Genomic DNA, 26,996 nt, shown 5'->3' on the forward strand with positions numbered 1-26,996 from the left:
AGCCGTTGGGTCTACGCTCAGTCCAGCCGCACAGGAAAGACTCCAGTGTGACTCCCTCTGGGTCCCAGCTCCTCATTCAGGAGGTAGGGACTGATGGTTCAACGTAGGCCAGGTGCGAACATCTGGCCCAATCATCTGGAGGGAGAGTGCTTCACCATGCTGTGTGAACATGGCTGCTAGGAACCACCGCTGTTCTTATACAAATAGGGGAGAGAGAGGCAATTCCCAGAAAAAGTATGTGAGAGTGGACAGGAGAAGGTGGATCAGGTAGTTGAAAGGAAAAATCAATCTATGTCAGATATAGCAGGTATTATTATTCCTCTTTCAGCAGATGAGGACACCGAGGCTCAGAGAGATTAGTTGACAGTATTAAGGTCATACATACGGTACAAAACCAACAGAGCTGGAATTCAAACCCAGGTCTGCCTCCCTCCGGAGTCCATTCCATCACACCACCACACACATTTACTGATAAATGCAAGTTAGTCAGACCAAGAGTGTCCTAGACAGAGGGGACAGTATGTACAAAGGCCTGGAGGCAAAAAGAAACTGCAGGTCTAAGGAGCTGAAAGGAAGAAGTCTAGTGTGGCTGGAGCATAAAAAGGGAGGAGAGCCATGGAGAGAGATGTGGCCAGAGTTGTGGGCTGAGTCAGATCAAGCAATAAGGACCTGTTAAAACAAGCAGTTTACAATTTAACCTGAGGGCAGTGACATTCCATGAAGAGCATTATGGAACATCAATTTGCATTTTAGAGGAACTTCTCCAGCTTCAGTGTGAAGGATGAACCGGAGAGGCTCGATGGATGCAGGAGGAGACTTCACTAACCGACGTGAGAGCTGCTGGTAGCTGGGACCAGAGGAGGGATGGAGAGAGGTGGATGGAGTTGGAGAAATAACTGGGAGGTGGAATGGACAAGACTTTGCGTGTGATTGATTGATTTAAGGGGGTTGGGCGATAGAGAGAAGGAGTCATGAACAAAACTCATGAGTTTGCTTGGCTAGCAATACCATTCTCTGAACATCAGAGACGGAGCCGGTCTGGGTGTGACAGATACTGAGTTCTGTCTTGGACATGATGAATCTGAGATGCCTGGGAGACATCCAAGGAGCCGTCCAGAAGCAGCTGGGGCTTGAGGTCTGGAGCTCAGGAGGGACGTGTGGGCTGGAGACACAGATCTGAATGTCCTCAGCGAGCATTAAAGCCGAGGTGTGATGAATTCCCCCAGGAGGCATGTGTAGATGGAGAGGAGGCCTTGGGATGGAACGCCAGGAACACCAGCATTTACGGGAGAGGCAAAGAGAAGCCTGCAAAGAAGTCTGAGAAGAGGCAGGAGGGAGACCAGCAGCTGTGGCAGGAAAGCCAAGAGGGAGGACTGGTCAGCAGTCAAATGTTGCCCAGTTAAATAAGGAAGGACTGATAAGGGTCCATTGGATTTAGCAACGAGGAGGCCAGTGGTAACCTCCAAGACATCAGTTTCCACCGTAGAGCCAGAAGGTGGTGGGCTGAGGAGTGGGAGGTGAGGAAGCAGAGACTTCTCCAATAGATGTGACCATGAGGAGAGGGGAGAGAGATTGGGGTGGTGGGAGGCGTGGGGTTGAGAGTTTTGTGTTTGCAGCAAGTTTACACCCTGGTGGGAAGGACGGGAGAGAGAAGGTCAAGGTGAGGACTCATCCAGAAGAGTGAAGGGTCATGAAGAGCAAGGAAGCTGAAACGGAGACCCGAGGAGGGCGAGACGTGGCTGCAGGCCAGCCCGTGTCAGCCAGGTCTGGTGTCAGCAGTTGACAGCATCCAGGGGCTTCCATTTTTTTTTGCAGTAAAAGACAAAATCAGTTGAGATCTGAGAGTCACAACCCTCCCATTTATCACGCAACTGTGATAAATCTGTTTTTATGTTTTCACCTCAATACCATAGGATCAAATTCTCAAATTCATACCGGAAATACAATAAAAGTGGAAATCTGGAAGAATTGTGGAAAGGCCAGTCTGAATGAGTGAATATTGGTTAAAAAAAAAAGAGAAAGAAAGAGAAGTAATTTTATCCGTTTCAGGTACATACAGTAACACAAAATATTACCTAGTGGTTGGGAAAGAATCATTTGTAATTAGCATAGAAATTGTTTGGAATGTAAATTAGTTTTTCTGAAGTACTTGACTATGCTTAAAAACAGTACTTTAGTATTTTAAGAATTCCCCTTGTGGGGTAAAACCACTTTATATCTATTTCAAGGCCTTGTTAAGTCTGCTTAAATGTAGTTAATTTTTTTTTTTTTCTGGAAAAGATACCGGCTACATCAGAAAACAGTTTCTGGCAAAGGTAAGATTGTGCAACCGTGCGCTGCACGGGCGGTTTCCAAAGGCCATTTCCACCAGAGAGCAGATCTGATTGCCGGAGATTGTTACTAAGGGAACCGTGGGGCGTGAATATAAATTTCATTTCACAAAAGATCTAACTAAAGTATTGATCCAAAGGGAGCAGCCAGTGAGGACAGGATGAGAAGCCTTTTGTTAGTTGAAATAAACACATGTATACACGTACATATGTATATATGCAATCATAGGCCTTCACCTTGCCCTGCAGGTCTGTCCTTTAGCTGCTGCCCAGATGAGGAGGCCAGGGACATTAGAGAGCCAGGGGCTGGGGACGGGTTCTGCCTTTCTCTCCTCCCACTTGAGAGAGGAACAAAGGGAGAGATATTGACACCAAGCCGGCCTGTGGCTCTGCAGAACTGAAGCCATGAACACTACCAGTGAGGATAGTAAACCATCATTGGTGTTATTATTATTATTTATTGAACAACAATTCTGGCCGAGCCCTTTGTGCAGCATGATCCCAAGTCCTCCCAACCACCTTATGTATTTTCCCCGCTTCAAGGTGAGGAAGGGGCCGCCCCCCTGGCCGAGTGGTTATGTTCACGTGCTTCTGTTTCGGAGGCCTGGGGTTTCACTGTTTTGGATCCTGGGCGCGGACATTGCACTGCTTGTCGGGCCACGCTGAGGTGGCATCCCACGTGCCACAGCTGGAAGAATCCACAACGAGAAATATACAACTATGAACCGGGGGGCTTTGGGGAGAAAAAGGAAAAATAAAATCTTTACAAAAAAAAAAAGATGAGGAAGCTGAGTGTTCTGTGCTGTTTCATGCCCAGGGTCACAAGCTCGTGAGTGGCTGAGTCAGGACTCAAACTCTGGGTCACTGGTTTTGTTTTCTTTTCCCGCTGTGTGGGCCTCAGGTTAATCTCCTGGTGGCATGCTACTGTCACTGGCCTGTGCTGGGCTGCAGCTTTTATTTCCTGGCTCTTTCTCCAATCCCCTTTTCAGTCTCCATCCACTTTGCCCCCTCCCCTACATGCACTCTAGAGAGCTTGCTTGTTTCCTTAACAATGCACATCTTCGTGAAGAATGAAGTGTTGTTTAGAATATGGATGCATTCTATTATTATTTTGTGAGTGTGTATGTGGTAAGAACACTTGACATAAGTTCTCCCCTCTTAGCATATTTTTATACAATGCATCTATATATATTATATATATATTATACAATACATTTATACAATGCAATTTTATACAATGCATAAAATCCAATACAGTATTGTTAACTATAGGCCCTATGGCATACAGTAGCTCTCTAGGACTTCTTCTTGTATAACTGAAGCCTCGTACCCTTTGACTACTACCTCCCCGTTTCCCCCTCCCCACTGCCCCTGGTAACCAGCACTCTACTCTCTGCTTCTAAAGTTTGATTAGATTCCTCATATAAGTGGTATCATATAGTTTTTATCCTTCTGTATCTGGCTTATTTCACTTAGCATAATATCTTCCAGGTTTATCTATGTTGTTGCAAATGACAGGATTTCTTGTTTTTAAATATTAATATTAATATTAATATTAATGGCTGGATAATATTCCCTTGTATGTACATACCACATTTTCTTTATCCGTTTTTCTGTTGACGAACACTGAGTCTGCTTCCATGGCTTGGCCATCGTGAATAAAGCTGCAATGAACATGAGAGTGCACGTGTCTCTTTGGGATCCTGATTTCAATTCCTTTGGATGTACACCCAGAAGTGGCATTGCTGGATCATGGGGTAGTTTTATTATGCATTCTAAACTGAAATAAAAGGCATTGTACTATAACCCTCATTCTCTTTTCATCGATCAGTTCTGTATTTCTAAGATCTATCCATGTTGCCGTATGTATGTCTGGTTCATTGCTTCTGATGGATGACGTAGTATTGTGGAATATTCATCCACACCATTTTACTTATCCGTTCCCCCAGAGAGGGACACCAAGGTGGGCACTAGCTCCCTGCTACCACAGGCAGCACTGTGTTGAACTTCCTTATGCGTATCCCCTTGTGGATTTGTATGAGAATTTCTCTGAGATATGGACTCGGAAATGGTATCATGAGGTCAAATGGCATAGGTACTCCCACTTTCACTAAGTAATGCTAAAAAGGCTACACCAGTTTATCCTTCTACAAGAACAGCACAAGGGTTCCTATTTCCCCATGTCCTTGCCAACACTTGGCATTACTCACTTTTCTAGTTCTGCCTTTTTGCTGGGTGTTAGTCGTTAAGTCATTTAAATGTGCATTTCTCTGACCACTAGTGAGTTTGAGCCTTCTTTTCTATACTCGTTAGTCATTTGCGCTTCCTTTTTTTGCGACTTGACTCTTCATATCTTTTACTCATTTTTTTATTGGGTCTTGTTGCCTTGCAAGAGTTTCTCATATATTGTAGATAGTAATGCCTTAACAATTTGGGGGATTGCAAATGTCTTTTTTTGGTCTATAATCTATTTATTAATTTTATTAACTTATTTATGTTAAATGTATTTACGGTGTATAGTTGAAGAGTGAACTGATATTGTCATATCCACATATTTCTCTGTTTCTATTTTAAGGGTATTTTTTAAGTCTTTCCCACTCCTAGGTCACAAAGATGTTCTCTTACATTTTCTTTTATTAGCCTTATGGTTTTCCTTTTCGCATTTTGGTCCTTCATCCATTTGGAGTCCATCTTTGTGGATGATGTAAGATAGAGACCCAACTGCATTTGTCCTCAAAACAGCGATCCAATGTTCCCATCGCTATCTGAACAACCTGGCCTTTCTTCACCAATATTTAAGCAGTTTTATTAAGATATAATTCATATACCGTAGAATTCACCCATTAAAGTGGCTTTTAGTATATTCACAGAATTGTATAACCATTATCACAATTAATTTAGAACGTTTTCATCACTTCCCCCCTAAAAACAACCACTGTACCCTTTAGGCATCATCTTCACTAATTTTTGTTGCCATCTTTGTCACATATCAGTTCTCAGGTGGGTGTGGATCTGTTTCTGAGCTCTTTGTTATGTTCCCCTGTCCATTTGTCTACTGTGCACCTGTCTGGTATTCTATCTCCATCACTATGGCTTGTCTTATGTCTTATTATCCGCTAGGGCAAGTCTCCCCTCTTTGCACTTCTTCAAAACTGACTTCGCCAAATTCACATATCCTTTGACCTCAGACTTCCATTTTTTAGAATTTATCCTATAGATATACTTGAATGAAACAAAATAAGGTACATACAGGTTTAGTCATTGCAGCACTGTTTGTAATAGCCAAGAATTGGAAAGAATCAAAACTTCTAAAAATAGGGGGTGGGTGTGATCATGGTACATTCAAACAGTGGAATACCATGCTGTTGTAAGAAAGAAAGGATGTGAAAGCTCTCTTTCTGCTGATATGGAAAGTTCTCCAAGATATTTTATCAAGTGAAAAAAGTCAGGCGTAGAATAATGTATATAATCTGCTACTTTTGTATAAAAGGTGGGGAGGGACAAGGATCCATATTCAAATTCACATATAAAGAAACTCTGAAAGGAGAGAAGCATAAGAAACTAAGACTAGCGGTTTCTTTGGGGGTCAGGGGACTTGGGCAGACGAGAGGGAGACATCTCACCGTCTGCTTTTTGATGCTTTTGCTTTTTGTAATTATGTGAATGTATAACCTATTCAAAAATTAACCTGAGGGGCTGGCCCAGCAGCGCAGTGGTTAAGTGCGCATATTCTGCTTTGGCGGCCCGGGGTTCATCGGTTCGCATCCCGGGTGTGCACACGGCACCGCTTGGCAAGCCATGCTGTGGTAGGCGTCCCACACATAAAGTAAAGGAAGATGGGCATGGATATTAGCTCAGGGCTAGGCTTCCTCAGCAAAAAGAGGAGGATTGGCAGCAGATGTTAGCTCAGGGCTAATCTTCCTCAAAAAAATAAATAAAATAAAATTTAGAATCAATTTGTTGAATTACTTAAAAAAAAAATCCAACTGGAATCTTAAGTAGGATAAAACCCTTTGCTCTTCACTACTCTGCTCCTTCCATCAGGTGTCAGAAGTGCAATGAAAGCTATGAGGGCCTGAAGCCAGGAGAAGGCCCTGGTCAGTGGTAACCAGGCCTGGAAACAGATAAGAATTCAGGAGAAAGTCTCCAAAGTTGTATACGGCGGTTGGTTTTCTTTTAAACACTGGCTATTTAGAACCAGCTATTCCACTCCTTTATGTTTGCCTAACTGTTTTATTAAGGAACTACATCTCCGGGGAAGAGAGAAAAAGAATTATGGAATATAAATCTTTAAAACCCCTCTGTCCGTGAGTGATGCCTGCTCGAAGCCCAAGAGGCCGGTGAAACCTCCTCACCCACCTGATGGCAGGTTATCTTCGCTGCAGGCCGAGGACTCGAGAAAAACCACCTTCGTGGAGCTGAGCTTACAAACCCAAACCCGAGAAGGGCAGCGGGGCGTGCATTGCTAACTTGTTTATTTTTCTAAACATCAGTCCAGCTTCTTGTCTTGAAGGATCATAGGTTCCAAATTAGTAGAGTCAAAATTAATGAGATTTTCCAGCAATGAGCCTGGGACTAAAATTACGGAAAATCCACTAATTATAGCCTACGCAGCCACCTAACCACGACTTGGATTCAGGCCTCTGGGGGGCAGGGTGAAGAGAGAAGGTCAGAGATGTAACCTATGCCTGACTGTCCTTCCTTCCTGCCGCCACTGCCCTTTTCCCTGGGCTTGGCGACCTCAGAGCACCCAGTGCTTCCTGCCTCTGAGCTACCACCTTCTCCCCGCCCCCCCAGGGCAAGCTAGGCCCTGCTTCTAAGGGCTCTGTGAGGCTAAATTCCTGGAAACTACAAAATCGGGCCGACAGTGTAGGTGGGGGGCATGTTTTCTTCTCAGTTCTGGGAAGCAGTGAGGGAGGGTTGCCCGGAGAAGGAAGAAGGGTAGAAAAAGCAGACAAAATGCCCATTATGCCCAAACCCGTCAATTTCCTTTTTTCATCTCTTTATCAGTGTTTATGACTGAGCTTCTTATCAACAGGAAACGCCTGCCTAAGGGGACGAGGCAGGTCCAGGGGGACTCGACGCCAGGGACCGGGAATTCTGGGTAGTGCGTTGCTGCTGTCCAGCCTAACCGAGTGGCCTCATGACTCCCAGGACCCAGTAAGGCTCCCAGGCTCTTTGCCTTGGCAGCTGGTGAATCTTTAGGTCTATACAGTAAGACAGCACACCAGACAGCCCTGAGGCCGAAGGGTCTGCAGGAGGGAGCCCTGGTGGGGCTCCAGCCCTGGCCCTCTGTGACCAAGGATGGGTTACCAAACAGCTTAAACTATAAAATGAGAATTGCTTTTGCCCCTAAAGTCCACCAAACCCCCTCCTTTCCAGCTGAGGAGAGGCCGAGTGACCTGCCAAGGTCACAGACAACTTAGCAACAATCACCCCCGACTGGTCCTACTGTGTTTGCCTCGAGCCCTTAGAGGATGGTCCCTGTGGTGGGCTTCCAGGCCTGGGACAATCAGGTGCTTGGCACAGACGTGTAGATGAAGGGGAGGAGGGGACTCTAGCACTGACTGACCTCCTACTATGTGCCAGGTGCTTTAAAAACATTGATCATTGGACTAGGATACTGGTCTCTCACATGGGGCTCCCGGGAGAGGATGGACTCAGGGTCAGATTTCACAGGATGCTAAGATCAAATCTTAGTGCTGAAAATAAAATGCCCAAGAGGGATTCTGGGCCAAGGAAGGCTCTATGGGTGGCTGAGAGGAACAGGTTTATCTAGACGTTCTTTCTTCAAACTGGCAGAAGACTGAATCAAGAGTAGGGAACTGGCTGTCCTCCTGGTAGGAGAGGTGGAAAGCTTGGTGTAGAACAGGGTAGGGGCCACCTTGCTCCCCATTCCTTGCCTTCTGCCTGTCGGTTGCCCTTGAGCAGCAACACTCTGCTCTTGGTGGCGGCGATAATAAAGGAAATTCCAGTGTGCCTCCTGCCCTGCCCCCGAGGCTCCCTGGACAACCCCACTCTCTCCCCACCGCACCATTTGCTCTTGCAGTGGGGGATCTAGGTCAGTAAGAGTGGGTGGGTGAGAAAGAACAGAGAGGAGACTCATCCAGACGTGACACCCCGCAGGGCAGCAGCGACAACACTTTAACCTGGAAACTGCCTGAAAATAGACTGTGTGTCTATGACATTATGCAAATCATATGCAAAGTCAAGAAGCCCTCTGGCTCTATTTCTAGCAAACTGAATGTGGCCCTGGTGGAAGCAGCTCATTCCAAGAGTCGCCCACCCAGAGTGACGACGGCACAGTTAGCATCGGTCGCCGCCCTGGGAGACCGGACTCAGGACGCGCACCCCTCCACTCCGCCCCCAGGGCTGGGTCTTTTAGGCTTGAGGACTTGGCCATCTCTTGGTCTGTTGATCTTGATGTCAGTGAGGATACGGAGGAAGCAGGCACCCTCCTTGAAGGCTGATATGAGGCAGGACTGAGGGAGAATGGTGACTGGGAGGGTAGAGATAACGCCCTGGAGGGTCTGGGTACCACAAGGCCTTGGCAGGGCTCAACATCAAAGTTCATGCTCCAGGGACCACCTTCACCCACTTGGGCATGTGATAGACACTTATCACCCCTCAGGGAGGGTCCCTACCACACAGACGACCCTCTCCCTCTGTACAGGTAAGGAAATTGGTAAGGAAAGCAGGGCAAAGCTGCAAAGAAGTCGATGGGTCTTTCTCTTTCAAAGGCAGGTAGGTTCTCTGTGGACGGGGGGCTTGGAGATGGTCACCTCCCATGGACTCTTCTCACTCTGGAGGCGAAGGAGCCAATTCTCCTTTCCCAGACCCCAGCCAGGCTCCTGGTAGCTCCTTTTCTGCAGTTTTCCAACTGCCATTTTACCCATTCTCCGTGCATAGTGTGGGCATCAGGGTGGGGATGTAAGGACCAGGGTCTGGCAGGCACAGAGGGAGGGGACAGGCTGCTTTCGTCGGATGCCCAGACGCTCTTATTTCCCCAAAGCTGGTCTGAAAGGTCCCCTGGGAAGGAGAGCATTGACTGCAGGAGGCTCCAGGCATGAGGCAGACTCGGGGGTTGGAGGGAGTAGGAGAGGTCCTCTGTGGTAAAAGGGATTCGGGTACCCTTTCCGTGCCTCCCTAAGAGGGCCTCTGATACCAAGGCACAGATTTTTCTAGGTTGGGCATCAGACAGACAAGTCTCCTCTCTGTTTCTTTTAATACCTGCCTCGCCCACGGCATGTCCCCGCCTCCGATTTCCCGCGGGATTGGCGAGGCTATTTTCTGAGCCCAGGACTCCAAAGTGGGGATGAGGACTGACTCCAGGCCAGGTGGGGACCCCAGTCGAGAAGGGAATTGAGAACAGGGAATGGAGGCAGGAGGGTCCAAGCCACCTCTGAGCGAAGACACTGAAAGCTCCTTTCTAGGTGCGGCTTTCGGGGGACAGCCCCAGCAGACAGGAGCACGGGGGGGCGTCCGCACACTCGCGCAGGGGCTGGGTGACCTGATTGCTCGAGCAAGGCCCGCGGGTCCCCGCGCAGGGCAGGACAGAGGCGGCCGCGGGGCAGCCCTTCAGCCAGCAGAGGGCGATGTGGCCGGCGCCGCCAGCAGACTGCTCCCAGTCCAGGGTCGGAACTGAGACATGGGCCACTGCGCGGGCGTAAGCAGGGGCTGCGCGAACCTGACTTGTCTAAGGGCTGAGCCGGGGCGTGATACCCTGTCCCCTACAGGTTCCTTCTGCCACAGGCCACCGCAGAGGCACAGGCCTAGGAATATTCAGCAGGAGCTCAGGATTCAACCAGTTTATTGAGGACCTACTATGTGCTATGCACGTGATAATTGCCCCCACAAACAGTATCTCCAGGTAGGAGAGGTGTGATTTCCAACCTGGACACCTTCCTGCAGTCGGACAGGAGCAGTATGCAGACTGCTCTCACCAGTGCTTCCCTGGCCGCTGGCTGTCCTACCCACGCTGGCTCCCCTCTCCCCTTGCACTGCACCTCCTGCCTGAGACGTTCTCTTAGGGATTTTCCAGCCTTGGGGGAACTGCTGCTTTCAGTTTCTGGCTGTGGAGTCTTCAGAGGAGACATTTTGCCCCCAAATCCTGTAGAAATAAAATCCTTCGGGGGCAGACTGATTCCTGGCCTGGGTGGGTTCCAGTGACCAGAAGATGTGAAACTGCTGGGAAACAAGCTGTCCCAGGATGATCTGGGAGCCCGGCAGGTCCATCCAGCTTTCTGTGTTCACCCAGTTTCACTTCCTGGTTCTCCTCCGGGCCTTGCACAATGCTGGGAGCCAGGCCTGGGAAAGTGCCACGCCATGGTGGAAGAAACACCCATGAGCCAGCCTGGGGGGTTGTGCTGGGTCATTGACAGCAGGAGGGGAGGACGCTGTTTGCTTCACCTCCTCTGGAGATTGGAGGGTCCCTCCCCATCCTGCTCCAGGGGCTGAGGGCTGTGAGGCTAGGTTCTTCCAAAGCTTGGGGCTGGCATTGTCCCTAGAGTGTGCCTCCGCCTCGTCGTGTCCCCGTCCCCCCCCCCACCCCCGTGCCCAGCCCTCACCTCAGCTCTATCTCCTGCCCATCCATGCACCAGTCTTCAGGATAACCTCCTCCGTGCATGGACTTATGCCCTTGACATTTGCAAGTGCCGAACTTTCTGTGTGTTTCCCTAGAGCCACGAGGTTCTTCCTAGATACAGACTCTCTGGGGCCTGGCCAAGAGTGTGAGCCTGGGGCGGGGGGGGGGGGGGGGGGGGGGGGGGGGGGCCGGGGGGAGCAGGAACCTGGTGCTGGAGGCTTGTCGGTTGCAGCCAGAGTTCTTTCGGAGCTCAGAGGCCCTGCAGGAAGCCGGTCCTCAGCCCCCTTCTCAGCCCTGGCAGAGAAGGCTAAGCCACAGAGGGGGTGAGCAGCTGGCTTGCCGGCCAGAAGGCCCAGGGCTGTCTGAGCCCAAGGATGGTCACTGGCAGGGGTCAAGGCAAGAACTGGAGCCTGTAGAATTAGACTAGGAGGCGTTTCAGACACTCCTGGACTCAGACAAAGTTATTTTCAAATCCCCAACATCTTGAGGCAAATTGCCAGGGGCTGGGGCCTAAGGAGTTGGACTGATGAGCTGAGCTCTGACACAGGCTGACATTTCAAAGAAAATTAGAGCTGAAAAGACCTCAAAGGACATCAGGATCAAATCCTTTACCATGTAGGTGAAGACACAAAGGTCCTGGGACAGTGAAGGCTTCCTTCTTGTCACATAGAGCAAGCACCCAGGACCAGCACCTGGGTGTCCTGACAACCAGCTGAGGCTTTCCCCTGCCATGCTCGGCCTGTGTCCTCTCAGTTATTCTGCAAGTCCTGGGCCTCACCCATCTGACCTGCCACCTCTCCACTGGCCTATGACCCTGCCACACCCTCAGCAGAACTCTTTGGGTTTAATGCCCTAATAAGTCAGCTAGGATGGGGGTGCAGGGAGGGGCCCAGGGTCAGGCCCCAGCTCTCCCAGGAGGCTGGCATTCAACAAGCTGGGGTCTCATCAGGGAAAGAGAGTCCCATGGCGTCGTGGAGCTGAGACACAAACCCATGGAGATAAACTGATGGTCCCTGGGTGTCTGAGGCTTGTGCCAGAGGCTGAGGCCTGGCAGGGCAGGGTGTCTACTGAAGGGCGGACAGGGCCCTGTGCTACCCTGGTAGCTTTGGCGGGGCGGTGGGGTTGATGGAGGGCAGGGGGTAAGGGCAGGACCAGGCTCTAGGCCTGGGCTTCCCCAGTTCGGCCACCCTGGCTCTGGGGCCTCTTTTGCATCCTGTCTTGGGGGCGGTAGGGGTGCGCCAGGGCGTGGGGGTGGGGAGGGAGCCAGGCGTCAGGGAGCCTGCTGCTTTGAGCAGGCCAGACAGGGGGGGATCGTGTTTCAGCCCAGCTGTATTTTTGGCTGGATGGGCTGGGGGCGAGCCAGAGCCAGGCAGGCACAGAGGGGCACTCCCCTCCCTAGCACACACAGTCACACTACCTCTACCCAGACAGGCCACCACCACTGCCCCCCTTCAGCCCCGCTGAAGACGTCAGGTGCCCATGGCTAGTGAATCACTTTGGCTTTCTCCAGACTGTTGCTGAGTTTCTGTAGCGTCTTCTTGATCCTAAGCGCGGTGAGGCGGGCAGAGGGGTTGGGGTACCAGCACTCGCGCATCATCTGAGCCAGGCCTGAGAGGACCTGGGAGACAGGAGAGAGAGGCAGAGGAGAGGAAGCAAAGGCATGGGTCAGCAGAGACAGAAAGGAGGACCCAGGAGGATGGAGGATGTCCCAGTAATAGGGAGACACAAGCAAGACAGAAAGGACAAGAAGAGGAACACGAGAGTGCTGAAAGGAAGGGGAGGGCAAAGACAGAAGCGGTAAGAGGGAGAATGGAGGACCAGGCAAGGTTGAGAAGGGAAAGATAAAAAACGGAAGAGGAAGATTGTGGAGTGAGAAGGAGGATGGAGAGAGTCAGACAGGGCAGAGAGAGAACTCCGATCTTCAGGAGCACTCAGGTCCCCCCTTGGGGAACACCTCACCCCACCCCCACCTCCACCAAGATCCAAGAAAGGGGAGATGTGCAAGCCACGGGGCTCCCGCATCCCCATGTGCAGCCAGACCCCAGTGCAGAGGGCAGGTTCCCCAGCCCTCCGCCAGCCCTGGCTGGGCCCAGGAGACAGTGGAAGAATGGGTGGTGGACACTGCCCTGAAAAAGCCTGGAAGCTCAGTGGTCCCAGGGTGAGCCAGCCCAGCTCTGCCTCAGCACTCAAGCTTGTTCCTCAGAGGGAGTGCATGTGTGGCTTTCTGTGGATTGTGTGTTGCATAGAACTGTACGTGTGTCTACGTACACATATATGTTACACATGTGTACATTTATTCATTCTTTCAGTAAACATTCATTGAGCACCTAATGTATGCACTGTGAGAGGTAACAGGGAAATAAGGGTCAGCAAAGGAGACTGCTCCGTGGCTTCAGGGGCCAACACTCTGGTATACATGTGCATGGGTGTGTGTCTGCGACTGTGTGTATATGCGCACATGTGCATCTGTGAGTGTGTGTATATGTGCACGTGTGCATCCATGAGGGTGTGTATATGTGTACATGTATACCTGTGAGGGTGTGTATATGTGCACATGTGTATCAGTGAGAGTGTGTATATGTAGACACGTATATCCATGAGTGTGTATGTGTGTACCTATGACTGTGTATGCCCATGTGTGTATCTGTATGTGTACATGCGCATGTGTGTATCTGTGTGTATGTATATGCGTGTGTATCTGTGTGTATGTGCACATGTGTATCTGTGCGTGTGTATATGCATACATGTGTATCTGTGCATATGCGCACACGTATCTGTGAGTGCGTATATGCGTATGTGTGTATCTGTGGGTGTGCATATGCACACGTGTGTATCTTTGAGTGTGTATATGTGAGCGTATCTGTGCACGTGTGCAGAGTGTGTGTATCTGTGTGTATGCATACATGTGTATCTGTGATCATGTATATGCACACGTGTGTATCTGTGCACGTGTGCAGAGTGTGTGTGTGCACCTGTGAGTGTGTGTTTGTAGGAGCATTGCGTGCCTGTGTTTATATCCACGTGTGGATGTACCCTGTCAGAGCACGTGGAGTGTTCTGAGAGAAAACAAACAGCAGAGCTTTCACAGCAGGAAGTGCAGCAGAGTGCCTCTGGCTTTCAGGCCAGGTGAAGGGTCCTGAAAATCCCGAACACCCAGACGGTCCCTGGGGGCGCACAGGCCGGGGACGTGGGAGGGAGCATCTGGGGGGTCCCTGCAATCCATCCCCCAGACTCTATCCAAGGTGAAGCAGAGGCCTCAGATACAAGCTCCTTGGCCAGAAGTCCCAGCTGTGAGCCACCGTACCATCCATCCCAGCCCAGTGGAGCTCTCACCGGGTCTGCAGCCAGCCGGTTGGGGATGGTGGGGGTCTGCTGGTCAACACACACCACCTTCTTCATGTCCTCAAAGCTGGGATCATTGGGCACCACATCATAGAAGGGTGGCCTGTAGTCCTCCACGATGCCTGGGGAGAGAGGGGGTGGGACAATCACTCAGGACAAGAAGGCCCAATACCACCTAGAGGAGAGCATTGCCCACCCTCTGTCCAGGGCCAGGAAAGAGTGCCTGGCTACACTACTCCTGAGAGGGATACTATAATATAGTAAATACATTCACAAATAATAATAATAATTACTGCCATTTATTTTTCACTTACCATGCGCCAGACATTGTGCTATAAACACTTTACATGCATTATCCTGTTAGTCTTCACAACAACCCCGTGAGGTGGGTACTATTATTACCTGCATTTGACAGATGAAGAAACTGATGCTCAGGGAAGTTGAGCCCAGGGTTACACAGCTAGTAATGGCAGAGTCAAGGTTTAAACTCATCTAATTGGATTCCTAGGCCAGATCTTGTTCCAGTCTTTCCCACTGCCTCTCGCCCTGGGCCTGGGTACTGCTCCCAGGTCCCAACTATCACAGACACCCAGTGATACCTCAAGTGTACTGAGCACTGACTCTGTGCAGGTATGTCCTAAGTGTACTGCGTAAATCCTCACAGCGGCTCTATGAGGTAATACTGTTAGCTCCACCGGATAAGCAAGGAAATTAAGGCCAGAGAGGTTAAGAAACTTGTCCAAGGTCACACAGGGAGTAAAGAACAGAGCCAGGATTTAAGCCCAGAAAGTCTAACCAAAGCCCATGCCCTTGATCTCCAAGCTACCTTAAGGGAGGGTAGCTGGCTGATTGCCGGGTGAGGATGTGGAACAAAGAGAAGGGGAAAAAAACAGCTCTCCTAAGAGAAAGGGATTTTTCACCCTGGTCCAGATAACATCCACCCACCTTCAGGGACAGCACAGGCCTCTGCTGACCCTCTCAGCCAGCAGGGCGCTCCGCCCCGCAACATTGTCCCAGGTGCACAGTCCTTAGCAGGAGCTTTCTGAAAACGATGCCTGTGGAGCTGCAAACAGCTTGGGCAGAAGAGGCAGCCCCGGAGAAAGCGCCCCAGGCCCCACCCTGCTTCCCAGCCTGAGGTGGGGGGCCCGGCCGCACAGCCCAACCCAAGTCGAGCCTGGTCCAGCTGTTCTCCCCATGGCCAGCGTCCAGGCCAGCCCAGTGTCACTTGCGCCCTAATCAGTGCTGCGCAGAGGCCTGAGCGTGTCTAATGGGCCTTTAATCAGCGCCGGGGCTGACACCAGATTACAGTGTTTATAATGCGCCACAAATCTGTGTGGGCTGGAGGAGCTTCCCTCGGCCTCAGGAGCTTCAGTCAGCCTCCCTCGGCCCCGGGCAGGCCAGCCTTCCTCTCCTGCCTGCCTGCAGCCTGGTCCTGGGGGGCTCGGCTCCCTCCAGGCACCCCCTTTCCCTGACCCCAGCTTCTAGAGCCCACTCTGGGAGTCCACGCCCGAAGGGGCAGGAATCTGAGCCCCTCGAGAGTCTCTCAGAGGGACTGGTTACCCCTCAGCCTCCACCAGTCGATGACCACTGAGGGCAAATGAAGCCTGGCATAGGGTTGGCTCCTGGCAGATGCTCAGGAAATGAGAGTGGCCCTGTCCCCAAGGAGCAGAGCTCCAGTCATATCCTGAGGGTTGTCCCCAACCTGTCAGGACTCCAGGCAGCCCCTCCCCACGGACAGTTTCCACAAAGACCGACAAGCCTCTCCACCCAGTCCAGACCACCAACCGTCATCCATCTACCCCAGGCTGGGAGGGCACCAGCCATAGGGCTGCCCCCTCTACGGGGCCAGCGGGAATGAAGTCCCTCTGCCTGCTCCCAGCCCCTCCTAAGCTGAGTCTCCTGTAGCACCCTCAGGAATAATGAGGTAGCAATAAGCAGACAGTGCAGGCATTTTCGTGGACAAGGAAACCAAGGACCAGAGAGGTTTAAGTGAGCACAGTGATAAAGAACACCGGCCCCAGAGTCAGATTGCCTGGGTTCAGACGCCAGTGCTGCCTCTAGCTGGCTGTAATTCTGTGCCTCAGTCCCCTCAGATGTAAAATGGGCATGATACTGTGTCAGGCACTCATTATTACAACAGGAATTGCCACTAACATTTCCTGAGCTCCAAAACAGCTCCAGATAGTGTCCTGAAAACTTTATTTGAATTATCTCAACAACTAGAAACTATTTTCATTCTCATTTTACAAATGTGGAAACTGAGGCACAACGAGGTTAAGTAACCTGCCCATGGTCAGTGGTGAAATCAGGAACTGAACCTAGGCCATCAGATTCCCAGCCTATGCTCTTAACCACTGAGCGATACCACCTCCCTGCCAGCACAGGATGATTAAATAAGATGACACATATATGCAGCACGGCACCTGGCACACATTTAAACTCAATAAATGTTAGCTGCTATTAACATTTCTATTATTATCACTTACCCAAGATTTTACGGTCAGAATCGCAGACTGGCAGACTCAGATGAACCTTGATAGGTCACTCAGCTGAACCGGCTCGTGAGTGACAATGGAGGGAATCCAGGAGGTCTGGTCACAAACCCCTCAGGCCACAGGCACTAACCATGGCAGGAGGCCCCCATCTCCTGCCTGTCTGCCTCTCTATGCACCTGCCCCACTCCCCTTTGCCCATCCTGCGCAAGGTGGGTCCTCACCATTGACAGTGGTCCGTCGGGTTATCTCCCACAGCACCAGGCCAAAGGCCCAGATGTCTGTCCACTTGTAGGACTCAAAGCAGTCGGTGCGGATCTGCTCATCCAGCACCTCAGGGGCCATGTACCGCTTGGTGCCCACTCGCGGGTTGTTGCCGATGTCCAGGTAATCGCTACCCTGGGAGTGCATCACAGCCAGGCCTGTGGGTACCGGGTCTGTCACTCCTGCTGCTCACTCGAGCCCAGACAGGGCAGCTCTGGGAGGCAGGGGTCCAGGGGGCAAGGTGGGGATGGAGCAAGGCGGTGGGACACAGAGGAACAGGCAAATGGAGACTGCCCTGAGGTGGCCTGGGAGACAGCAGCCACAGGAACAACTGCCGCTGTCTAAGGCAGGCATGTTATGCCCATTTCGCAGAGCAGAGCCCCAAGGCCTAGTGAGGCGGGCGCAATGTAGACAGTTGAGCCAGACTAAGACCCCAGGTTCCTGGCTTCCCGCCCCTTCAACCCAACTCCTGGAGCCAGGGTGGTGTGATGGAAAGAGGCTGGGCTTGAAAAGAGCGTTTAGGCAACTAGTGGGGCTCTTGCGGAGGTGAAATGAGACAGCAAACATCTCTAAGTTTTAAAGAGCCAATCAGGATCGTCGTCGTCGCCACGCACCCAAACCAGCAGGGATGGAACCAAGCGGAGAGGAAGAGTGCGCGACCCCGCCTCCTGCGGACGCCTCGCCCCGCCCCCTGCGAAGGGCACGCCCCCCCCCCCCCCCCCGGAGGGGCCCCCCCCCCCCCACCCCCCTGCGGAGGCCCCGCCCCTGCCCCGCCCCCTGCGGAAGGCCCGCCCCTGCCCCACCCCTGCCCCGCCCCGCTCACCCAGGTCGGCGATGCAGCACTGCAGGTTGCTCTTGACCAGCACGTTGCGGCTCTTGAGGTCGCGGTGGGCGATGGCCGGTTTGCCCTGCGTGCCGAAGATCTCTACGTGCAGGTGCGCCAGGCCGCAGGCCGCGGACACAGCTAGCCTCAGAGCCAGCTGGGGCTCCAGCGTCTGCCTCTGCAGAAAGTCGTAGAGCGAGCCATGCTCGTGGTAGTGTGTGATGAGCCACAGCTGTGTGCTCGAGTTGCGGGAAGTCATGTCTGAGGCAATAAAGCCTGTGGGCAGAGGGTCAGATGCCTCAGCCGAGGGGCCTAGGGATGAGGGAAGCTGGACTGGTCAGGATCCCGGCTGGGGCTAGGGTCAGGGGAAGAAGCTGGGTCAGGGCAAAGCTGGGGCTAGGGCTGAGACCAGCTGAGGCTGGTCTGGCTTAGGTCAAAGAGGAAGCTGGAGACAGAGATTAGGGTCAGGGTTAGGTCAATGTCCAGAGGCCTGGCAACTCCAGCCCTGAGTGCAGAGGGATGAGAGCCCCAGGCTTGGCATAGCAACCCCCTGCTTGCCTAGGATGTTGTCATGTCTGAGCAACACTGTGTTGTAGATCTCCGTCTCCCGGAACCAGGACTGTTCATCCCTCGAGGAGAAGATCTTGACGGCCACACTCTCGCCATGCCACAGGCCCCGCCATACCTCACCATAGCGGCCCTTTCCTGGGCCAGAGGGGAGGGAGAGGGTCACACCAAGGCCCTGGGCACAGTAATCCCCAGAAGAGTGCTCCATGTTGATGCTGCACTGAACCCATCTGCAGAACCTCTGACACTTATGTTTAACTTAATCCAGACCCAAACCCAGCTGGCAGGCCATCCCCATCTGCCTCTTGTTCCACCCCGGCTCCTACAGAAGGATCTAGCCGTGCCCATCTCCAGCCACTCCTGGCTCAGCAGAATGCCCATTCTGACTCAGGCCTGGCCCTGCCTATCACTCCAGAAGCCAAGAGCTCCCTCAGCCCTCCAAGCTCATGGGAGCCCTTAGTCCCCATCCCCTCGGCTCACCCACTGCTCACCCACACACTCCACCAGGGCAACCTGCCGTGCCACTGTCCTCTGCACCAGGAAGGGGAGCCCCGAGCCACTGCCCGTGGTACAGTCACTGTCCAAGAGGTCCTAGGAGTACCGAGAGGCCGCTGAGAGGCCGCCCCCACCCACCCTAGCCCCTTTCTCCATCCTCAACCTAGGTCCTCCTACTGTGTCTCTGATGCTCCTTCCTCGCCCAGCTCCCCGCCCACTCGAATCTCTGAGTGTCTGTGATTGTGCCTTTCTCAGCTGCCTGTCACTCTGCATCCCCTCTGATTCTGTGGCTCCTGTCTACCTCCCACCACCCTGTGTCCCAGGTTCCCCCATGCCCATACCCCCAACATGCTGTCCCCCTGCTCGGATGCCTTCAGGATGAGGCTGGACTCGCCCAGCTCGCTGTGCAGGCCCCGCTGTTTCTCCTGCCTCCGCCGGACATGCCACAGGCCCAGGGTACCCAGGGCCACCAGGGCCAGGAAGGCCAGCACAGGGCCCAGGATCAGAGGCAGCTGGCCATCTACTTGCGGCTGCTCCGGAGTTGGGGTGGCTGCCAGAGGGGGGAAACTGAGGCCCAGCTTCCACCAGGCCAGATCCCCCTACCTTGCCACTCTGCCATCAGTTCCAGGGTCCTGCCACCCCCACCCTCCTGGCCAGAGCATGAGAGGAGAGCAAGACAGGGAGGGCAAGGTCTGAGGAGATGGGGAGGGGTTGGAGGGCAGCTGGACATACCCTCCAGCACCAGGGACACGTTCTGGTTGCAGAGGGGGCTGTAGCAGCAGTAGTGGTTGACGAACTCGGTGGGGCGCCCCCTGCAAAGCTCCTGGTGCAGGTTCCCGCAGCCCCGATATTCCTGGGGGTGGCTGCCCTCCTCCCGCACCAGCACTACCGTGCACCAGGCCCCCTGGCAGGTAGGCCTGCTGCAGTGTGGGCTGTCACATGTGCAGGTCAGCAGTGGGCCCCGAGAGGGCTTCACGGGGTCGCCTGGGAGATACACCAGAAGCTCAGCCACTCTGGGCCCAACTCCCCAGGCTGAAACCATTACCCATGTCTGTCCCACAGCCCTCTCCCTTCTGACCTCTCAAACAAACCCCTTGAGGCCTTGGTCCCTTAGTTCCATCCTCAGACTCTCCTTCCCTCCCCAGCCTTACCCCCAACTAGGGGCAGCTGAGACTATGAGAACCAGGCCTCTGTTGCCTCCCTGATCCTAGGACCTCCCCTCCCAGTTCCAGGCCCAGCCCTGGCCCCCAGCCTCAACTCTGAGGGCCCTCTCAGGCCCTCCCTGCCAACGTCCCCACTCTCTGCACCTCCAGAGAGTAGTTCCACCCTGGAGACCGACAGAGCACCAGACTGCAGGTTTGAATCAAGAGGACAGCAGAGGGCTGGGGCAGCTGGGAGCTTAGCCTAACTGAGCTTGTCTCCCACGCTCCAGCCAAGCTCCTAAATCCCTTCTCCCCAGCTCCTCAAACTCAGCCCCAGCAAGAGCTGAGCTGAGCCCAGATAGACCTTTCTCCATCCAGGCCCCTGTTCCCTACCTGCTCCCCCAGTACTCACTCTGGGTCAGGCCCAAGGCCATCAGTAGCATCAGAAGGCCTCTCCTGGGGGGGTCCAAGGTCATGATCCTGAAGAGAGGAGCAGGAGAGAGGATGCACTAAGATCTGTGAAATGTGATCCCCTCCGTGTTCTCAGCCACTGACCACAGGTCCCTCCCACTCAGAGGAAATCACTGGGAGTTTTTGGGGGGGGGGGCAGGGAGGCCTCCTCCCTACTCCCTGCGTCTGGCCTTGGGGCGGGGCCTGCAGGGGAAGTCCTGGTTCACTTCCCCATGGAAACCATCCTGTTAGGGGTGAGGGGTGGGGAGCCACGTTTAAGTGACTGAGAGCTTGGGGGACTCCCAGCCGTGCCCTCTGCTGCTGAGCTCAGGCCGGAGGGCGCAGAGGGCACGGGGCTAGGGTGGCAGGGGCATCTCTTGAGCAGCCCTCCACCCTTCTATCCTCTTGCCCACCCCCTCCCAGCCTCCACCCCTGCCCACCCTTTCCCCAGTGCCCCCCCCAGCCCTGGCTGCCTCGAACATAAACAGGCTCCTCTCTTCACTTCCTGCCATTCAGGGTCCCGCCAAGCTGGGAACAGGAATCAAGATTGTTTAGATTGAGGTCCGGATAGAACAGACCGGAGTCACGCACGGCGGGGACTTCAGGGCACATTCTCAGGGCAGGCTGGAGCAGCCACAGGGTCTGCAGGAGCCACGTGGGGCTGGAACACCCTCATGACCGAATTCTTGGGGGACACCTTGTGGGTCACAAGCCCAGCTCCTCATTTTAGAGCAGATGGGCTGAAGGTTCAGACAGAGGAGGAGACTTGTCCAAGGTCAGACAGGATTCAGTGGCAGTACGAGGAGTACAACCCCGGTGTCCAGACTCCCGGTCCAGTGCTCCTTCTACTCTGTCTCCCAATCCAGGGGGGCAGCCAGGTCTGAGCCCTCAGGATTATAACAGCCATACAAAGCTTTGACAGTGCTGGGTCATGCCAGCTGTGCAGGAATCTCTCTGCCACCTCACTAGAGTACAAGATGCCCTCTGAGCCATTCCCTGGCCCCCTTCTCTCTCCTTGCTGTCATGAGAAAGCATGGGGGGAGGGCCACTGATGTGGGAGAGGAAGCGAAACACACTTAGATACTAAATGTTTGACCTTCCATGGCTGGCTGAGGTTGAACTGTTCCAGAAGTTTGGTGAAGAGTTAGTTAAGGGAAGTAATTCTGATCTATGGTAGTCCCCAATCCAGAACTAGTGCTTCAGAAGCCACCCCCTTCTTCATTTCTCAAAGGTTTAGAACAAGAAGATAAGAGCTGAGGCTGCAGCAAGAAGGACTGAGGTCTGACAGCAAGAAGAACTTTCTAAATGGTGGAGAGTGTCCAACTATGTGCCTGGGGACCAAATCCCCAGGCAGGGGCAGCTAACACGAGGGAGAGTGTCTTCTGACATCACATGGTGAGGCTGGTAGGGCTGGACATATGGCCACATAAGCTGCAGAAGGCCCATAGTCTAAGAAGGTGCCAAATGAAGATGCATGATGCTGAGGCTCTGAGGGCAGGACGGCTGTTGGGGGAGCTTCATGGGCCTCTCTGGCTGGTGGCAGCTCTGGCCTTCCTGCACGGGCTTCCTCTGCCCCAGAGGCCCAGGGCTGGGGGAGGAAACGGAGCCCTGGGCTGCTGCAGCTGTGTCCCCAGCCTCTGCCTGACCTCCTGTCTCTTGCCTCTCCTGGCAGACAGTGAGGACTCGCAGGAGAACTGGAGGCTGGAGGGGGAGTGAGCCCCAGACAAGCCGAATTTGTCCACTAGGGTACAGGCGGGAAGCCATCCTTGGCAGCCTTTGCTTGCTCAGAAAGCAGCTCAGGAGAGGGTACACGGCAGGAAGGAAAAAGTGGGTAACAATAAGGATGAAATCCGGCTTCCTTCTAGGATCCTCCACCCATGCTTCCTCTTCTCTGGCCAGGCCCCAGGCCACCCTCTCACCAATTTCTCGTGCATCAATCACCTGAAGTGCTTCGTTAGCAATGCACATTCTTTGGTCTCTCTCCCACTCCAGATTCGGATGCAGTCTATCTGGGCCCAGCAAGAAACATGCGTTTTGTAAAAGTTCCCCAGGTAATTCTGATCAGTTTGTGTGGGTATCCCACTTTGAGAAATGTCACCATGCTAAGACGGGTCCCCTTGCTTTCATTTCACTGTGCAGGGCCTCCTGGATGAGTGGATGTGGGGTGCTCTCACTCCTCCCCCCGGGGGCCTCCCCCTGTACTGGAGGACTGCAGAGGGTGGGCGGGGCGAGGGTGAGGGCTTCTTCTCGACATCTTAAGCCTGGGAGTGCAGGGCAGGGAGGGCCAGGCAGCATTTGCAGAACTCACTTCTGGTCTAATCCTGGGGATCTAGTGGAGTAGATCGTGACTGTCCAGTTTTTACCTGGGCCCAGTGTAGGGCTAAGTACAGGAGGGTGCTGAGTCCTGTCTAGTCCAAACTCAGAGCTGACCCTGCAAGATTCGCTCTGAGATCTGACTCGAGCACAGATGGACTCCTGGGGACTGGCGGCATCCTTTCACTTCTAAGCAAAACTCCGTGAAAGACCTCCTGCTGACAGAAGCATCACTGTTGTTGGCCAGAAATCACAAATGCTAGACTAATTTTAAACATTAACCTACCACTGTGAAACCCTCAATAAGAAGAGAACTTCCTCTGAGCACTACTTATGTGCTAACTACTGAGCTTTAACGGATCTCATTTCATCCTCACAACCACCCAATGGGGAAACTGAGGCTCGGGGATGTTAAGTTTCTTGCCCATAATCACTCCATGTGTCTTGATCAACTTAAATTGCTGGCAAGAAATCTTCGTTTGCTCATTTTATTCCTACGGACGTTTGGTGTTAGGTGAGTCTCTCGGAGCAGAAAGAAAGAATAGGTCTCTCAGGCATTAACAGAGTGCCTGCTGCTGTCGTCATCAGCAGGTGCCTGATGCGGGTTTGTTTAGATGTGAAGACAGAAGTTATCTGTTTGCCGAAGGCTTAGTCTTAGGTGGGGCTGTGTTTGGAAGGTGGTTGTCAATCTTTTTCTTCCCAGCCCACTTGAGGGATTGAGAAAACCTGCTCCCATCAGCAGCAGTGGCTCCGCACAGGGGTGATTATGAAGGGGCTGGAGGTGCCCGCTCTGCCCGTCAGCAGCTCTCACCCAAACAGAGAGGACCAGACTGAGCCTCTCGATCTGGGTTGCCCCTTATCATACACCAAGCCCTTTCATCTGCATCACTGCCTTAGCCTGTCACAGCAGAGTGATGTAGCATCAAGCCTGGATTTCACGGTCTCAGACAGACTGCAGAGGCAGCACAGGTTAGCACAAAAGCTGGGACGTGGGCTCTGGACTGTGTAGACCTGGGTTCAAATCCTGCCTCTGCACGTAGAGTGGTGAGATTTGGGGCAAGTTAGTTAATCATTTTGAGGCTTAGGCTTCTCCTGTGAAAAATGGCAATAATAATACCACTCATTTCACAGGCATAATGTAGTAAAATCATTTAGCAGGGTACTAAGTGGTACACAGTAAGCACTTAACAAATGTGACCAAAAGGGCAACCCGCCATTTACACCATCCATGGAGCTCTGGACAAGTGATTCAAGTCTGAATCTGTTTCCTCTTCTGTAGGATGGGCATAATAACACCTCTTCTGCTAGGTTGTCGCCAGGATTACATGAGAAAAATAAATCTAAGTGTCTACATAGTAGTCAATAAATGGTAGCTATTTTTAACCACCCCATGAGATGGGAGCACAGATACTAGGACAAATGGGGCAGTGCGGGATCAGAGGGGACAGACTCTGACTCAGCCAGAAGCTGCCCATAGAGAGTGGGAGCTATTGTCCACTATGCACATCCCTGGAGAAGAATAGAGAGTGGCTGCGGCCAGCCCAGAGATGGGCTCAACACCACCGGCCTCCTGGCAGACTGAAAACCTGGGGTCCCAGCCTAGAGGGAGACGGGGATGCCCTCTGGCCTGGATCCTGAAGGAAGGCCAGGCAGGGGATCATCTGACCACGCAGGGTTCCAGGTGAGGTTTGCGGGATAGAGTTTCAGGGTCAGATTCCTGAAGCCTGAGCTGCAGGGGCTGGTCTGGAAAAGGTGGGCGTCAAGGGGAAGCTCGACAGCGCTGGAAGCGGACCCTCCCTCCCAGGTCACGGCCAGCCGCCTGGAGGGCCATGAGCCCATTTTATGGATGAGGGCGGGAGAACGGAGAAGTTAAGTGACTGGCCCCAGGAGCACCGTTTTCTGATCCTTTAGCCGGGTCAGCCCAGCCCCCTCCCAGTCTGGGTGGGATAAAAGGCAGATGTGCACGGAGGGCGAGGGCAGCTTGCTCTCGGGATGAGCTGGGGCAGAGGCTGCGGCGACCACTCTGAGGGGGTCTCTGGGATCCGCCCGAAGGAAGGGCCCATTCGGGGCGAGGGTCGGGCGGCCCCCCTCCCCCGCCGCGCCCGAGGACCCCGACTCACCTCCGGGCCTGCGCTCGGGCGCTGGGGCGCGGGCGTGCAGCGGGCGGGGCGCCTCCCGTGCCGGCGGCGGCCGCGGTGGCACGACGAGCGCTGGCCGGCGGGCCGGGGTCCGGACGCGGCCCGCGCGGGGCTGGAGCCGAGCCGGGGAGGGGCTCGCTCGGCGCGGCTGGCGCGGCGGCCTCCCGGGACTGGGAAAGGGGCCGGAGCAAAAATGTTTCTTATTCCAGCGTCTTCCTGCCTGGCCCGACTCCACCACTCCCTCCTAATAAACCGTTTCCTATTGCCCAGCTCGCCGACGGCCGCCCGCTCGCCCCTCGCTGGGGCTGCGAGGCTGGACCCTCCCCCGCGAGGCTCCCAGACCCTGGGGGCGGCCGTCCCCCACCCCCCAGCGCTGGGATCGCCGCCCCCGCCCGAGCCTCCCACATCCGCCTCCCCGAGGGGGCGGGCCTTGGACTCGGGCCGCGGGGGGTCCTGTGGGGTCCGGGGCCGGAGCCATGGGGACCAGAGCAGGGACAGGAGGCACCATCTGACGGCCGGGGTAGGGTTGGGGGCGTCCCTCCCGTTCAGAGCTGCTGAGGGGGCGACCTGGAACCCTGGGATGGGAGGGGGGGCACCAAGGGATGGACATGCGGGGAGGAGGAAGGGAAAGGAAGTCACCTGCCCTTCTGGCACCCTCAGCCCGCGGTCCTGGGCCTAGAAGCTCAGAGCAGCAAGGGCAGAGTTTGGGGCTGGCAGGGTCTCAAATATTTTGGCTTCCCCCCTCCCCCAACCCCCGGCGGGGACTGTCTCTCCACTTGGGGACTCTCCATTCGGTCCGAATCCTTCAGTCTCCTCCCTCGGGCCCCTTCACCCACTCTTGTCCCCTACCCTCTTCCACAGCCTCTCTGCGTTCAGCTCAGCGCAGGGTAAACAGGCCCAGATGGGGCGGCTCTGGGTCAATGGTGAGGACGGCTCAGCCCCATCGGTCAGCCGCAGCACAGCTCAGCTCGGTGACAAGGACGCCTCTCCCCACCGTGGGCGACCAGAACGGAGGGAGAGGCTTGGAACCGCCTTGGACTGCCCCCTTCGAGGCAGACCTCTCACCCCACCAAATGGAGTCTTAGAGCTGGGGACCGAACCTCCTGTGGGACACCACTGGGACAAGGTGCTGTGGTGGGGGGTGCAGAATGGCTTCTCCCCCAGGGAGAAACAGACTCTTCCTCCTGACACCCTTCCTCAGGCTCTGAGCTCTGACATCCTTGTCCTTCTTTATGACCACCGTAAGCAGCCTGGAGGCAGGACTCCCGGCTTTATGGTTTTATTCCTGGCCTCCTGGTTATCCACAAAGACCCTGGAGTCTGGGAATCCAGACTAGTTGCCTTAGATAAGCGACACCTCTCCATGCCTCAGTTCCCCATCTGCTAAAAGGGTGTGATAAACAGCCAGCCTCACAGGGCTGTGAAAATGAAGGGAAATGTTGCATGCTCGGTTCAAAGCAAAAATGCTGTCTGCTGAGCCTGACACAGTGTAGGCCCTTCCGGAAAGTGTTTAATTAAATTAATAAATGACAAGGCTGGGAGGAGGTGGCCTCAGAGCCGAGTGGAAAGACCAGGGTATTAGGAGCAGGAGCAGACCTCTACAGTGTCTTGCTCTAATATGGGGATTCTGTGAGATGGGCCAGGGACCCCCACCCGTTGCCGGGAATAGAGGCTGGGGGAGACAATGGGTAAAGGCTCAAACAGGCATCAATTGTTGACTGACCTCACTTCCTCTGCAGAAACCCTCCCCAGCCCCCACCCTGCAGCTGCTTCACAACTCGTGAGCATTGTGAATCCCAGAACCGAGGCACACCCGAATTTCAGTGTCAGGACGGAGCTGTGTCCTGCAGCCAATAGGAAGTACTATGGGATTACAGTATCTGCTCTTGCAGATTATAGCGGCCACTTCGGCACTCGATTAGCTGGAGAACTAGCAGTGTGGCTGCCTGTCCATCGTCCAGACCCATGCTCACCCCGGCCCTACTATGGCTTCTGATAAACCTTTCCCAACTGCAGCCAGTGGACCTCTGTCCTGGGAGGCAGAAGTGGGGGCTTCC

General features: G+C 53.8%; 1 protein-coding gene across 1 annotated transcript; it reads right to left on the reverse strand.

Annotated features, from left to right (window-relative positions):
• Positions 1 to 11,507: 11,507 nt before the first annotated feature.
• Positions 11,508 to 25,307, reverse strand: ACVRL1 (activin A receptor like type 1). The gene is made up of 10 exons (XM_046685463.1): positions 24,923 to 25,307; positions 20,452 to 20,519; positions 19,630 to 19,881; positions 19,239 to 19,447; positions 18,894 to 18,993; positions 18,394 to 18,540; positions 17,836 to 18,111; positions 16,973 to 17,170; positions 14,248 to 14,378; positions 11,508 to 12,532 (listed from the first exon to the last, which is right to left on the reverse strand). Exons 2-10 carry the CDS (start codon positions 20,513 to 20,515, stop codon positions 12,398 to 12,400), a joined length of 1,512 nt encoding a protein of 503 aa, XP_046541419.1. The 5' UTR covers positions 20,516 to 20,519; positions 24,923 to 25,307; the 3' UTR covers positions 11,508 to 12,397.
• Positions 25,308 to 26,996: the final 1,689 nt, after the last annotated feature.

Source organism: Equus quagga, chromosome 1 (genome assembly GCF_021613505.1).
Source record: "Equus quagga isolate Etosha38 chromosome 1, UCLA_HA_Equagga_1.0, whole genome shotgun sequence".
Taxonomy (NCBI): Eukaryota; Metazoa; Chordata; class Mammalia; order Perissodactyla; family Equidae; genus Equus; species Equus quagga.

What these genes read in the sequence shown, in the direction of transcription:
- ACVRL1 (XM_046685463.1), bottom strand. Translation starts at nt 20,515, where the DNA reads ATGACCTTGGACCCCCCCAGGAGAGGCCTTCTGATGCTACTGATGGCC. An exon ending in GGCCTTGGGCCTGACCCAGA is followed by an intron (nt 19,882 to 20,451) that starts GTGAGTACTGGG and finishes TGTATCTCCCAG; the next exon opens with GCGACCCCGTGAAGCCCTCT. An exon ending in ACCGGCTGGCTGCAGACCCG is followed by an intron (nt 12,533 to 14,247) that starts GTGAGAGCTCCA and finishes CCTGTCTCCCAG; the next exon opens with GTCCTCTCAGGCCTGGCTCA.